General features: G+C 54.2%; 1 protein-coding gene across 1 annotated transcript in view; it reads left to right on the forward strand.

Annotated features, from left to right (window-relative positions):
• The first annotated feature begins 679 nt into the window (after positions 1-679).
• The window catches only part of LOC138352723 (salivary glue protein Sgs-3-like), a 21,272-nt gene continuing 8,768 nt past the window's right edge, over positions 680-13,183 (forward strand). The window contains exons 1-2 of the mRNA XM_069305305.1: positions 680-1,602; positions 7,974-8,112. Coding sequence (XP_069161406.1) covers positions 680-1,602; positions 7,974-8,112 — 1,062 coding nt within the window. The remainder of the gene's footprint in view (positions 1,603-7,973; positions 8,113-13,183) is intronic.

The following is a 13,183-nucleotide window of genomic DNA, read 5'->3' on the forward strand; positions in this document are numbered from 1 at the left end:
GTACAGACAGAGACAGAGCAGGGCACAGAACAATAGCAGCAACACTCAGGGTAGCGACCCGCTACTCTCTGCTTGAGAGGACGGGTCAAAGAGGGTTCGATTCCCCCCCCCCCCCCTCCTCTCTTAGGCTCGATACCTTGGTCAGAGTTGGAGCCCCCTTCTCACAGGCTAGATGCTCGGGTCAAAGAGGCTTGGATCCCCTCACTCTATCCCTGGCAGGATGGCTCAAGGAGAAGGGAGGGTTGGATTCCCTTCTCTCAGGCTGACAGATGGCTCAAAGGGAGGCAAATCCCCCCTTTCCCAGACTGGGATGGAGGCTCGGAGAGAGAGTTCGATCCCCCTCTCTCCCTCCCCACCCGCCTCTCACCCCTAAAACTATTTCATTTTCAATCTTCAATCCATAATATCTGAGCGGTTCTCCGCCTCCATCAACCCCTCCCCCCCCCACCAGGCGGCCCCATACATCCCCTCCCTCCCCCCCTACCGGTCTATAGATGACAAGTCAGGCATAAACAGCGTCAAGAATAAAAGGGGGGGATCGAACCCCGCGTCCGACCTGCCACGAAGGGGATTGTGTACCACTCTGGCTTGTGTCGCGATGCTGTTTTGTTTTTCCTGCTCTTGCTAAGACGCCGCTCTTCCGGCGCTTATTGCGGCGCCCCCCGGGGGGGGGGGGGGCATGGCGGGAACTGGCTGGCTTGTGTCTCTAAGGTTTATATTGGTGAGGAAGCCTTCATCTACCTCCTCTACCCACACGGAAGCCTTCATCTACCTCCTCTACCCACACGGAAGCCTTCATCTACCTCCTCTCACCACACGGAAGCCTTCATCTACCTCCTCTCACCACACGGAAGCCTCCATCTACCACCTCTCACCACACGGAAGCCTCCATCTACCACCTCACCACACGGAAGCCTCCATCTACCACCTCTCACCACACGGAAGCCTCCATCTACCACCTCACCACACGGAAGCCTTCATCTACCACCTCTACCCCACGGAAGCCTCCATCTACCACCTCTCACCACACGGAAACCTCCATCTACCACCTCTCACCACACGGAAGCCTCCATCTACCACCTCTCACCACACGGAAGCCTCCATCTACCACCTCTCACCACACGGAAGCCTCCATCTACCACCTCTCACCACACGGAAGCCTCCATCTACCACCTCTCACCACACGGAAGCCTTCATCTACCTCCTCTCACCACACGGAAGCCTCCATCTACCACCTCACCACACGGAAGCCTCCATCTACCACCTCTCACCACACGGAAGCCTCCATATACCACACGGAAGCCTCCATCTACCTCATCTACCGACACGGAAGCCACCATCTACCACCTCTACCACACGGAAGCCACCATCTACCACCTCTACCACACGGAAGCCTCCATCTACCACCTCTACCACACGGAAGCCTCCATCTACCTCATCTACCGACACGGAAGCCACCATCTACTACCTCTACCACACGGAAGCCTCCATCTACCACCTCACCACACGGAAGCCACCATCTACCTCCTCTCACCACACGGAAGCCTCCATCTACCACCTCACCACACGGAAGCCTCCATCTACCACCTCTACCACACGGAAGCCTCCATCTACCACCTCACCACACGGAAGCCTCCATCTACCACCTCACCACACAGAAGCCACCATCTACCACCTCACCACACGGAAGCCTCCATCTACCACCTCACCACACGGAAGCCTCCATCTACCACCTCTACCACACGGAAGCCTCCATCTACCACCTCTACCCCACGGAAGCCTCCATCTACCACCTCTCACCACACGGAAACCTCCATCTACCACCTCTCACCACACGGAAGCCTCCATCTACCACCTCTCACCACACGGAAGCCTCCATCTACCACCTCTCACCACACGGAAGCCTCCATCTACCACCTCTCACCACACGGAAGCCTCCATCTACCACCTCTCACCACACGGAAGCCTCCATCTACCACCTCTCACCACACGGAAGCCTCCATCTACCACCTCTCACCACACGGAAGCCTCCATCTACCACCTCTCACCACACGGAAGCCTTCATCTACCTCCTCTCACCACACGGAAGCCTCCATCTACCACCTCACCACACGGAAGCCTCCATCTACCACCTCTCACCACACGGAAGCCTCCATCTACCTCATCTACCGACACGAAAGCCACCATCTACCACCTCTACCACACGGAAGCCTCCATCTACCTCATCTACCGACACGGAAGCCACCATCTACCACCTCTACCACATGGAAGCCTCCATCTACCACCTCTACCACACGGAAGCCTCCATCTACCACCTCTCACCACACGGAAGCCTCCATCTACCACCTCTACCACACGGAAGCCTTCATCTACCACCTCACCACACGGAAGGCACTATCTACCTCCTCTCACCACACGGAAGCCTCCATCTACCACCTCACCACACGGAAGCCTCCATCTACCACCTCTACCACACGGAAGCCTCCATCTACCACCTCACCACACGGAAGCCTCCATCTACCACCTCACCACACAGAAGCCACCATCTACCACCTCACCACACGGAAGCCTCCATCTACCACCTCACCACACGGAAGCCTCCATCTACCACCTCTACCACACGGAAGCCTCCATCTACCACCTCTACCCCACGGAAGCCTCCATCTACCACCTCTCACCACACGGAAACCTCCATCTACCACCTCTCACCACACGGAAGCCTCCATCTACCACCTCTCACCACACGGAAGCCTCCATCTACCACCTCACCACACGGAAGCCTCCATCTACCTCCTCTACCACACGGAAGCCTCCATCTACCACCTCACCACACGGAAGCCTCCATCTACCACCTCTACCACACGGAAGCCTCCATCTACCACCTCACCACACGGAAGCCTCCATCTACCACCTCACCACACGGAAGCCTCCATCTACCACCTCTACCACACGGAAGCCTCCATCTACCACCTCTACCACACGGAAGCCTCCATCTACCACCTCTACCACACGGAAGCCTCCATCTACCACCTCTACCACACGGAAGCCTCCATCTACCACCTCTACCACACGGAAGCCTCCATCTACCACCTCACCACACGGAAGCCTCCATCTACCACCTCTACCACACGGAAGCCTCCATCTACCACCTCTACCACACGGAAGCCTCCATCTACCACCTCACCACACGGAAGCCTCCATCTACCACCTCTACCACACGGAAGCCTCCATCTACCACCTCTACCACACGGAAGCCTCCATCTACCACCTCTCACCACACGGAAGCCTCCATCTACCACCTCTACCCCACGGAAGCCTCCATCTACCACCTCACCACACGGAAGCCTCCATCTACCACCTCTACCACACGGAAGCCTCCATCTACCACCTCACCACACGGAAGCCTCCATCTACCACCTCACCACACGGAAGCCTCCATCTACCACCTCACCACACGGAAGCCTCCATCTACCACCTCTACCACACGGAAGCCTCCATCTACCACCTCTACCACACGGAAGCCTCCATCTACCACCTCACCACACGGAAGCCTCCATCTACCACCTCACCACACGGAAGCCTCCATCTACCACCTCTACCACACGGAAGCCTCCATCTACCACCTCTACCACACGGAAGCCTCCATCTACCACCTCTCACCACACGGAAGCCTCCATCTACCACCTCTACCACACGGAAGCCTCCATCTACCACCTCACCACACGGAAGCCTCCATCTACCACCTCACCACACGGAAGCCTCCATCTACCACCTCTACCACACGGAAGCCTCCATCTACCACCTCACCACACGGAAGCCTCCATCTACCACCTCTACCACACGGAAGCCTCCATCTACCACCTCTACCACACGGAAGCCTCCATCTACCACCTCAACACACGGAAGCCTCCATCTACCACCTCACCACACGGAAGCCTCCATCTACCACCTCACCACACGGAAGCCTCCATCTACCACCTCACCACACGGAAGCCTCCATCTACCACCTCACCACACGGAAGCCTCCATCTACCACCTCACCACACGGAAGCCACCATCTACCACCTCTACCACACGGAAGCCTCCATCTACCACCTCTCACCACACGGAAGCCTCCATCTACCACCTCTACCACACGGAAGCCTCCATCTACCACCTCTCACCACACGGAAGCCTCCATCTACCACCTCTCACCACACGGAAGCCACCATCTACCACCTCTACCACACGGAAGCCTCCATCTACCACCTCTCACCACACGGAAGCCTCCATCTACCACCTCTACCACACGGAAGCCTCCATCTACCACCTCTACCACACGGAAGCCTCCATCTACCACCTCTCACCACACGGAAGCCTCCATCTACCACCTCTACCACACGGAAGCCTCCATCTACCACCTCACCACACGGAAGCCTCCATCTACCACCTCACCACACAGAAGCCACCATCTACCACCTCACCACACGGAAGCCTCCATCTACCATCTCTCACCACACGGAAGCCTCCATCTACCACCTCTACCACACGGAAGCCTCCATCTACCACCTCACCACAATAAAACACTTTAAACACCAATAACAAATAAAGTCTCGAATAAGGACAGCAAATAAAGAAAAGTTTTAATCTGGGAAGTGGTGGCGGGAGCGCGCGCGCGCCGGGTGTCTTTACGCGCGCGCGGGGTCGGTCAGGTGCACGGGAATACTAACAAAAAATATGAAAAATTAGAGAGAGAAGAATGAGCGGGAGTTGTGAGGGCCCCTTCCACCTGGCTGCCTGTCCCGGGGTGGGGGTCCTGGGCCCCTTCCACCTGGCTGTCTGTCCCGGGGTGGGGGTCCAGGGCCCCTTCCACCTGGCTGCCTGTCCCGGGGTGGGGGTCCAGGGCCCCTTCCACCTGGCTGCCTGTCCCGGGGTGGGGGTCCTGGGCCCCTTCCACCTGGCTGCCTGTCCCGGGGTGGGGGTCCAGGGCCCCTTCCACCTGGCTGCCTGTCCCGGGGTGGGGGTCCAGGGCCCCTTCCACCTGGCTGCCTGTCCCGGGGTGGGGGTCCAGGGCCCCTTCCACCTGGCTGCCTGTCCCGGGGTGGGGGTCCAGGGCCCCTTCCACCTGGCTGCCTGTCCCTGGGTGGGGGTCCAGGGCCCCTTCCACCTGGCTGCCTGTCCCGGGGTGGGGGTCCAGGGCCCCTTCCACCTGGCTGCCTGTCCCGGGGTGGGGGTCCAGGGCCCCTTCCACCTGGCTGCCTGTCCCGGGGTGGGGGTCCTGGGCCCCTTCCACCTGGCTGCCTGTCCCGGGGTGGGGGTCCAGGGCCCCTTCCACCTGGCTGACTGTCCCGGGGTGGGGGTCCTGGGCCCCTTCCACCTGGCTGACTGTCCCGGGGTGGGGGGTCCAGGGCCCCTTCCACTTGGCTGACTGTCCCGGGGTGGGGGTCCTGGGCCTCTTCCGCCTGGCTGCCTGTCCCGGGGTGGGGGTCCTGGGCCTCTTCCGCCTGGCTTCCTGTCCCGGGGTGGGGGTCCTGGGCCCCTTCCACCTGGCTACCTGTCCCGGGGTGGGGGTCCTGGGCCCCTTCCACCTGGCTGACTGTCCCGGGGTGGGGGTCCTGGGCCCCTTCCACCTGGCTGACTGTCCCGGGGTGGGGGTCCTGGGCCCCTTCCACCTGGCTGCCTGTCCCGGGGTGGGGGTCCTGGGCCCCTTCCGCCTGGCTGCCTGTCCCGGGGTGGGGGTCCTGGGCCCCTTCCGCCTGGCTGACTGTCCCGGGGTGGGGGTCCTGGGCCCCTTCCACCTGGCTACCTGTCCCGGGGTGGGGGTCCTGGGCCCCTTCCGCCAAGCTACCTGTCCCGGGGTGGGGGTCCAGGGCCCCTTCCACCTGGCTGCCTGTCCCGGGGTGGGGGTCCAGGGCCCTCCTGAACCACTAAGACTATTAAAGAGGGCCACTAAGACTGTAAAGAGGGCCACTAAGACTGTTAAAGAGGGCCACTAAGACTGGTGAAGAGGGCCACTAAGACTGTTAAAGAGGGCCACTAAGACTGTTAAAGAGGGCCACTAAGACTGGTGAAGAGGGCCACTAAGACTGTTAAAGAGGGCCACTAAGACTGTTAAAGAGGGCCACTAAGACTGGTGAAGAGGGCCACTAAGACTGGTGAAGAGGGCCACTAAGACTGTTAAAGAGGGCCACTAAGACTGTTAAAGAGGGGCCACTAAGACTGTTAAAGAGGGCCACTAAGACTGTTAAAGAGGGCCACTAAGACTGTTAAAGAGAGCCACTAAGACTGTTAAAGAGAGCCACTAAGACTGTTAAAGAGGGCCACTAAGACTGTTAAAGAGGGCCACTAAGACTGTTAAAGAGGGCCACTAAGACTGTTAAAGAGAGCCACTAAGACTGTTAAAGAGAGCCACTAAGACTGTTAAAGAGGGCCACTAAGACTGTTAAAGAGAGCCACTAAGACTGTTAAAGAGAGCCACTAAGACTGTTAAAGAGAGCCACTAAGACTGTTAAAGAGGGCCACTAAGACTGTTAAAGAGGGCCACTAAGACTGTTAAAGAGGGCCACTAAGACTGTTAAAGAGAGCCACTAAGACTGTTAAAGAGAGCCACTAAGACTGTTAAAGAGGGGCCACTAAGGGAGGTCATCACCCTAATAATAATTGTCTGTCTGTTGAGTAATATTAACGACAATCAGTGAGGATTATTACGACAGACATGAGGACTATTATCCTTGGTGAGTAATGAGTGAGACGGACTGGAAATGACTCGTTTGACTCAGCCTGGTGAGTAAGTCTGACTCAGCCTGGTGAGTAAGTCTGACTCAGCCTGGTGAGTAAGTCTGACTCAGCCTGGTGAGTAAGTCTGACTCAACCTGGTGAGTACTGTGAGGAAGTCTGACTCAGCCTGGTGAGTACTGTGAAGAAGTCTGACTCAGCCTGGTGAGTACTGTGAGGAAGTCTGACTCAGCCTGGTGAGTACTGTGAGGAAGTCTGACTCAGCCTGGTGAGTACTGTGAGGAAGTCTGACTCAGCCTGGTGAGTACTGTGAGGAAGACTGACTCAACCTGGTGAGGAAGTCTGACTCAACCTGGTGAGTACTGTGAGTAAGTCTGACTCAGCCTGGTGAGTACTGTGAGGAAGACTGACTCAGCCTTTGTATGGGTAAATTAAGAGGTCTTATCTCGTGGTTGAGTTAAGACGTGCTAGAACGAGTTAAGACGTGCTAGAACGAGTTAAGACGTGCTAGAACCCGTTAAGACGTGCTAGAACCCGTTAAGACGTGCTAGAACCCGTTAAGACGTGCTAGAACCCGTTAAGACGTGCTAGAACCCGTTAAGACGTGCTAGAACCCGTTAAGACGTGCTAGAACCCGTTAAGACGTGCTAGAGTATACATTTATACACACATATTAATACATCATAAGGTGGACACACATTCATGTATACATTGGTTTATGTATACAGCTAAATTATATATATATATATATATATATATATATATATATATATATATATATATATATATATATATATATATATATATATATACATACTTCCTTGGGGTAGACCCAACTACTTTGACTGGACGGTAGAGCGACGGTCTCGCTTCATGCAGGTCGGAGTTCAATCTCCCCGACCGTCCACAAGTGGTTAGGCACCATTCCTTTCCCTCCGTCCCATCCCAAATCCTTATTCTGACCCCTTCCCAGTGCTATATAGTCGTAATGGCTTGGCGCTTTACCCCCCTGATAGTTCCCTTCCCTTCCCTTCCCTTCCCTTCCCTTCCCTTCCCTTGCCTTGCCTTGCCTTGCCTTGCCTTCCCTTGCCTTCCCTTCCCTTGGGGTAGGAAGAGCCCCCTCCCCTCTTCCCTAAGGGCCCAGCAGGATGTAAACAATAGCCAGCTGACGAGTTCTTCAGGAGTCGTAAGTTTGTCTCTGTCTGCAGTTTCTGGAAGTTTTCTTTTCAACTTTTGCTGTTGAGGTGAACACTGTGCAGCAACAGCGGCAGTAGCAGCAGTAGCAGCAGTAGCAGCAGCAGCAGCAGCAGTAGCAGCAGCAGCAGCAGCAGCAGCAGCAGTAGTAGTAGCAGCAGCAGCAGCACCAGAGGCGAGGGCTTCTGGTCTCTGGCAGGTACAGTAATATTGTACCAAAGATGCCTGGGGCTGCCCACTATTGTCTTCTTTGGTGGTGTCATGGCTGCCGTCCCCTTCTCTCCTCCCTCCCTCCCAGGCATCTTCCCCATTCAGACTTCTGATCGAGCCCAATCGTCAAGGAATGGCAGCCTTTTACACGAAGACTTATTGAGGATTATTGAGGTGTGTGGCCACGGCGAGCGCGGGAAAAAGGAACCAACGGCCAAGCTCGTCGTCCTCAGATTTGGCGGGAATGACACGTGTATCAGCTCTGTTGGAGACTGTTGCTGGCCTCGCCTGTTGTCTCTGTTGCCCTCGCTACTGTTGCTGGCCCTTGCCTGCTGTCTATTGCCCTCGCTACTGTTGCTGGCCCCGCCTGTTGTCTCTGTTTCCCTCGTTACAATTAGTCATTACTTCTGCTATTCCTACTCTTACTGCTGCCCCAGTCAGCGCTCTCCTCATGCTGCTGTTCACCCACCCCTCCCTTGCTGCTGCTGCTGCTGCTGCCTTCCAGAGAGACAGCAGCAGCAGCAGCAGCTCTGACAAAGCACTGTTGACTCTCTGGAGCTGACGGAGAGACAAAAGGAATCATCCAGGCCGTGAAATTGTTAACAATACCCAGAGTTGAGAGGAGAACGAGGGTGGAAGAGGAGGAGGAGGGGGTGCTCAACAAGGTTGCAAGATGAAAGCCAGGAGGAAGAGGAGGGTTAAAGAACTCCTACAACAGCCAGATGGAACATAATCAATGAGACCATTGAGCACATTACACGTCTTGGTGGTGGTGGAGGCTCCACACTGACGTCTCCAAGACTCACAAGAAGTCTTTCAGAAGTCTCTGGAGAGAGGTCAAGATGGTCCCAGGACCTGAAGTAATGTCATACATAGAGGGACACGGAAGTACAGGGACAGTGTCACGGGCCAGTGTCCAGTGGAGAGTGAGCACACGGAGCTTAGTGGAGCACCTGGGGCCAGATTCACGCAAGTACTTACGAACCTGGGGCCAGATTCACGCAAGTACTTACGAACCTGGGGCCAGATTCACGCAAGTACTTACGAACCTGGGGCCAGATTCACGCAAGTACTTACGAACCTGGGGCCAGATTCACGCAAGCACTTACGAACCTGGGGCCAGATTCACGCAAGTACTTACGAACCTGGGACCAGATTCACGCAAGCACTTACGAACCTGGGGCCAGATTCACGCAAGTACTTACGAACCTGGGGCCAGATTCACGCAAGCACTTACGAACCTGGGGCCAGATTCACGCCAGCACTTACGAACCTGGGGCCAGATTCACGCAAGCACTTACGAACCTGGGGCCAGATTCACGCAAGTACTTACGAACCTGGGGCCAGATTCACGCAAGCACTTACGAACCTGGGGCCAGATTCACGCCAGCACTTACGAACCTGGGGCCAGATTCACGCAAGCACTTACGAACCTGGGGCCAGATTCACGCAAGTACTTACGAACCTGGGGCCAGATTCACGCAAGTACTTACGAACCTGGGGGCCAGATTCACGCAAGCACTTACGAACCTGGGGCCAGAGTCAGGCCAGCACTTACGAACCTGGGGCCAGATTCACGCAAGTACTTACGAACCTGGGGCCAGATTCACGCAAGTACTTACGAACCTGGGGCCAGATTCACGCAAGTACTTACGAACCTGGGGCCAGATTCACGCAAGTACTTACGAACCTGGGGCCAGATTCACGCAAGCACTTACGAACCTGGGGCCAGATTCACGCCAGCACTTACGAACCTGGGGCCAGATTCACGCAAGCACTTACGAACCTGGGGCCAGATTCACGCCAGCACTTACGAACCTGGGGCCAGATTCACGCAAGCACTTACGAACCTGGGGGCCAGATTCACGCAAGTACTTACGAACCTGGGGCCAGATTCACGCAAGTACTTACGAACCTGGGGCCAGATTCACGCCAGCACTTACGAACCTGGGGCCAGATTCACGCAAGTACTTACGAACCTGGGGCCAGATTCACGCAAGCACTTACGAACCTGGGGCCAGATTCACGCAAGTACTTACGAACCTGGGGCCAGATTCACGCAAGCACTTACGAACCTGGGGACCAGATTCACGCCAGCACTTACGAACCTGGGGCCAGATTCACGCAAGTACTTACGAACCTGGGGCCAGATTCACGCCAGCACTTACGAACCTGGGGCCAGATTCACGCAAGTACTTACGAACCTGGGGCCTGATTCACGCAAGCACTTACGAACCTGGGGCCAGATTCACGCAAGTACTTACGAACCTGGGGCCAGATTCACGCAAGTACTTACGAACCTGGGGGCCAGATTCACGCAAGTACTTACGAACCTGGGGCCAGATTCACGCAAGTACTTACGAACCTGGGCCAGATTCACGCCAGCACTTACGAACCTGGGGCCAGATTCACGCAAGTACTTACGAACCTGGAGCCAGATTCACGCCAGCACTTACGAACCTGGGGCCAGATTCACGCAAGTACTTACGAACCTGGAGCCAGATTCACGCCAGCACTTACGAACCTGGGGCCAGATTCACGCAAGCACTTACGAACCTGGGGGCCAGATTCACGCCAGCACTTACGAACCTGGGGCCAGATTCACGCCAGCACTTACGAACCTGGGGCCAGATTCACGCCAGCACTTACGAACCTGGGGCCAGATTCACGCCAGCACTTACGAACCTGGGGCCAGATTCACGCCAGCACTTACGAACCTGGGGCCAGATTCACGCCAGCACTTACGAACCTGGGGCCAGATTCACGCCAGCACTTACGAACCTGGGGCCAGATTCACGCCAGCACTTACGAACCTGGGGCCAGATTCACGCCAGCACTTACGAACCTGGGGCCAGATTCACGCCAGCACTTACGAACCTGGGGCCAGATTCACGCCAGCACTTACGAACCTGGGGCCAGATTCACGCCAGCACTTACGAACCTGGGGCCAGATTCACGCCAGCACTTACGAACCTGGGGCCAGATTCACGCCAGCACTTACGAACCTGGGGCCAGATTCACGCCAGCACTTACGAACCTGGGGCCAGATTCACGCCAGCACTTACGAACCTGGGGCCAGATTCACGCCAGCACTTACGAACCTGGGGCCAGATTCACGCCAGCACTTACGAACCTGGGGCCAGATTCACGCCAGCACTTACGAACCTGGGGCCAGATTCACGCCAGCACTTACGAACCTGGGGCCAGATTCACGCCAGCACTTACGAACCTGGGGCCAGATTCACGCCAGCACTTACGAACCTGGGGCCAGATTCACGCCAGCACTTACGAACCTGGGGCCAGATTCACGCCAGCACTTACGAACCTGTACATCTTTTCTCAATCTTTGGCGGCTTTGTTTACAATTATTAAACAGTTTATTTATTTATTTATTTATATATATATATATATATATATATATATATATATATATATATATATATATATATGTCGTACCTAGTAGCCAGAACTCACTTCTCAGCCTACTATTCAACGCCCGATTTGCCTAATAAGCCAAGTTTTCCTGAATTAATATATTTACTATAATTTTTTTCTTATGAAATGATAAAGCTACCCTTTTCTCTATGTATGAGGTCAATTTTTTTTATTGGAGTTAAAATTAACGTAGATATATGACCGAACCTAACCAACCCTACCTAACCTAACCTAACCTATATTTATAGGTAAGGTTAGGTTAGGTAGCCGAAAAAAGCTAGGTTAGGTTAGGTTAGGTAGGTTAGGTAGACGAAAAAACATTAATTCATGAAAACTTGGCTTATTAGGCAAATCGGGCGTTGAATAGTAGGCTGAGAAGTGCGTTCTGGCTATTAGGTACGACATATATATATATATATATATATATATATATATATATACAAGAAGGTACATTGGGATTGTGAGGATACATAGTACAGTAATTACAGTCTTGTACAGCCACTAGTACGCGCAGCGTTTCGGGCAGGTCAAAGAAGATGCTGGTTTGACCCTGGACCATTCTCAAGTCAATCGAGTTTGAGAATGGTCCAGGACGGACCGAAACGTCGTCGTCCCTTCACCTTCTAGTGTGTGGTCTGGTCAACATTCTTCAGCCCCGTTATTGTGACTCCTCGCCTGCATGTTGACAAACTCCTCGAGAGAGCAGACAAATGGTTGTTGGAATTCAATCCCAAGAAGTGTAAGATAATGTACATGGGAAAGGAACAAATAAGACCCGGAGGCATCTATGCTATAGTGACAAGACAACTAAAGAGAAAAACCTATGAAACTGGAAGCTCCACCAACACTACCACCAGAGACACACCTAAACAGGATAACATCGGCAGCATATGTGACGCTACCAGACCTAATTACACAGACCCTTGTGAATAATAGAACAAAAATGTGAAAAGTTCAGAGGCACGCCACAATAGTGCCAGAGTTATGAGGATTTAACCATCAAGACAGGCTAATGGGCCTAATTTCACAACCCAAGGGGGGGGAGAGAGACAGGGGACATGATCACAACATACAAGATACTAAGGGGAACACACATGGACAGCCTCTTTAAATGGAGAGAAAGTAGGATGAGAGGACATAAGTGGAAGCTAGAAACACAAATGGTCAACAAATGAAATGCTACGAAAGAATAAGTTGTGGAAGCCACCTCCATCTACAACTTTAAGGCCAAAATCAATAAAGATTCGTCAAAGACAAAGCTGGAGAGTGTTGGGATTGGGAAGGCTGATTGTGAAGGGGATCTGGGAGTTATGATTAGTAAGAATTTAAAACAAAAGGATCAATGCATGAATGTTCGTAATAAGGCAAATAGGACACTGGGATTTATTAATCGAAGCGTTAGTAACAAGACACCTAGGTCCAGATTCACGAAGCAGTTACGCAAGCACTTACGAACCTGGGGCCAGATTCACGAAGCAGTTACGCAAGCACTTACGATCCTGGGGCCAGATTCACGAAGCTGTTACGCAAGCACTTACGATCCTGGGGCCAGATTCACGAAGCTGTTACGCAAGCACTTACGAACCTGGGGCCAGATTCACGAAGCAGTTACGCAAGAACTTACGAACGT

Source organism: Procambarus clarkii, chromosome 54 (genome assembly GCF_040958095.1).
Source record: "Procambarus clarkii isolate CNS0578487 chromosome 54, FALCON_Pclarkii_2.0, whole genome shotgun sequence".
NCBI classification, from domain to species: domain Eukaryota; kingdom Metazoa; phylum Arthropoda; class Malacostraca; order Decapoda; family Cambaridae; genus Procambarus; species Procambarus clarkii.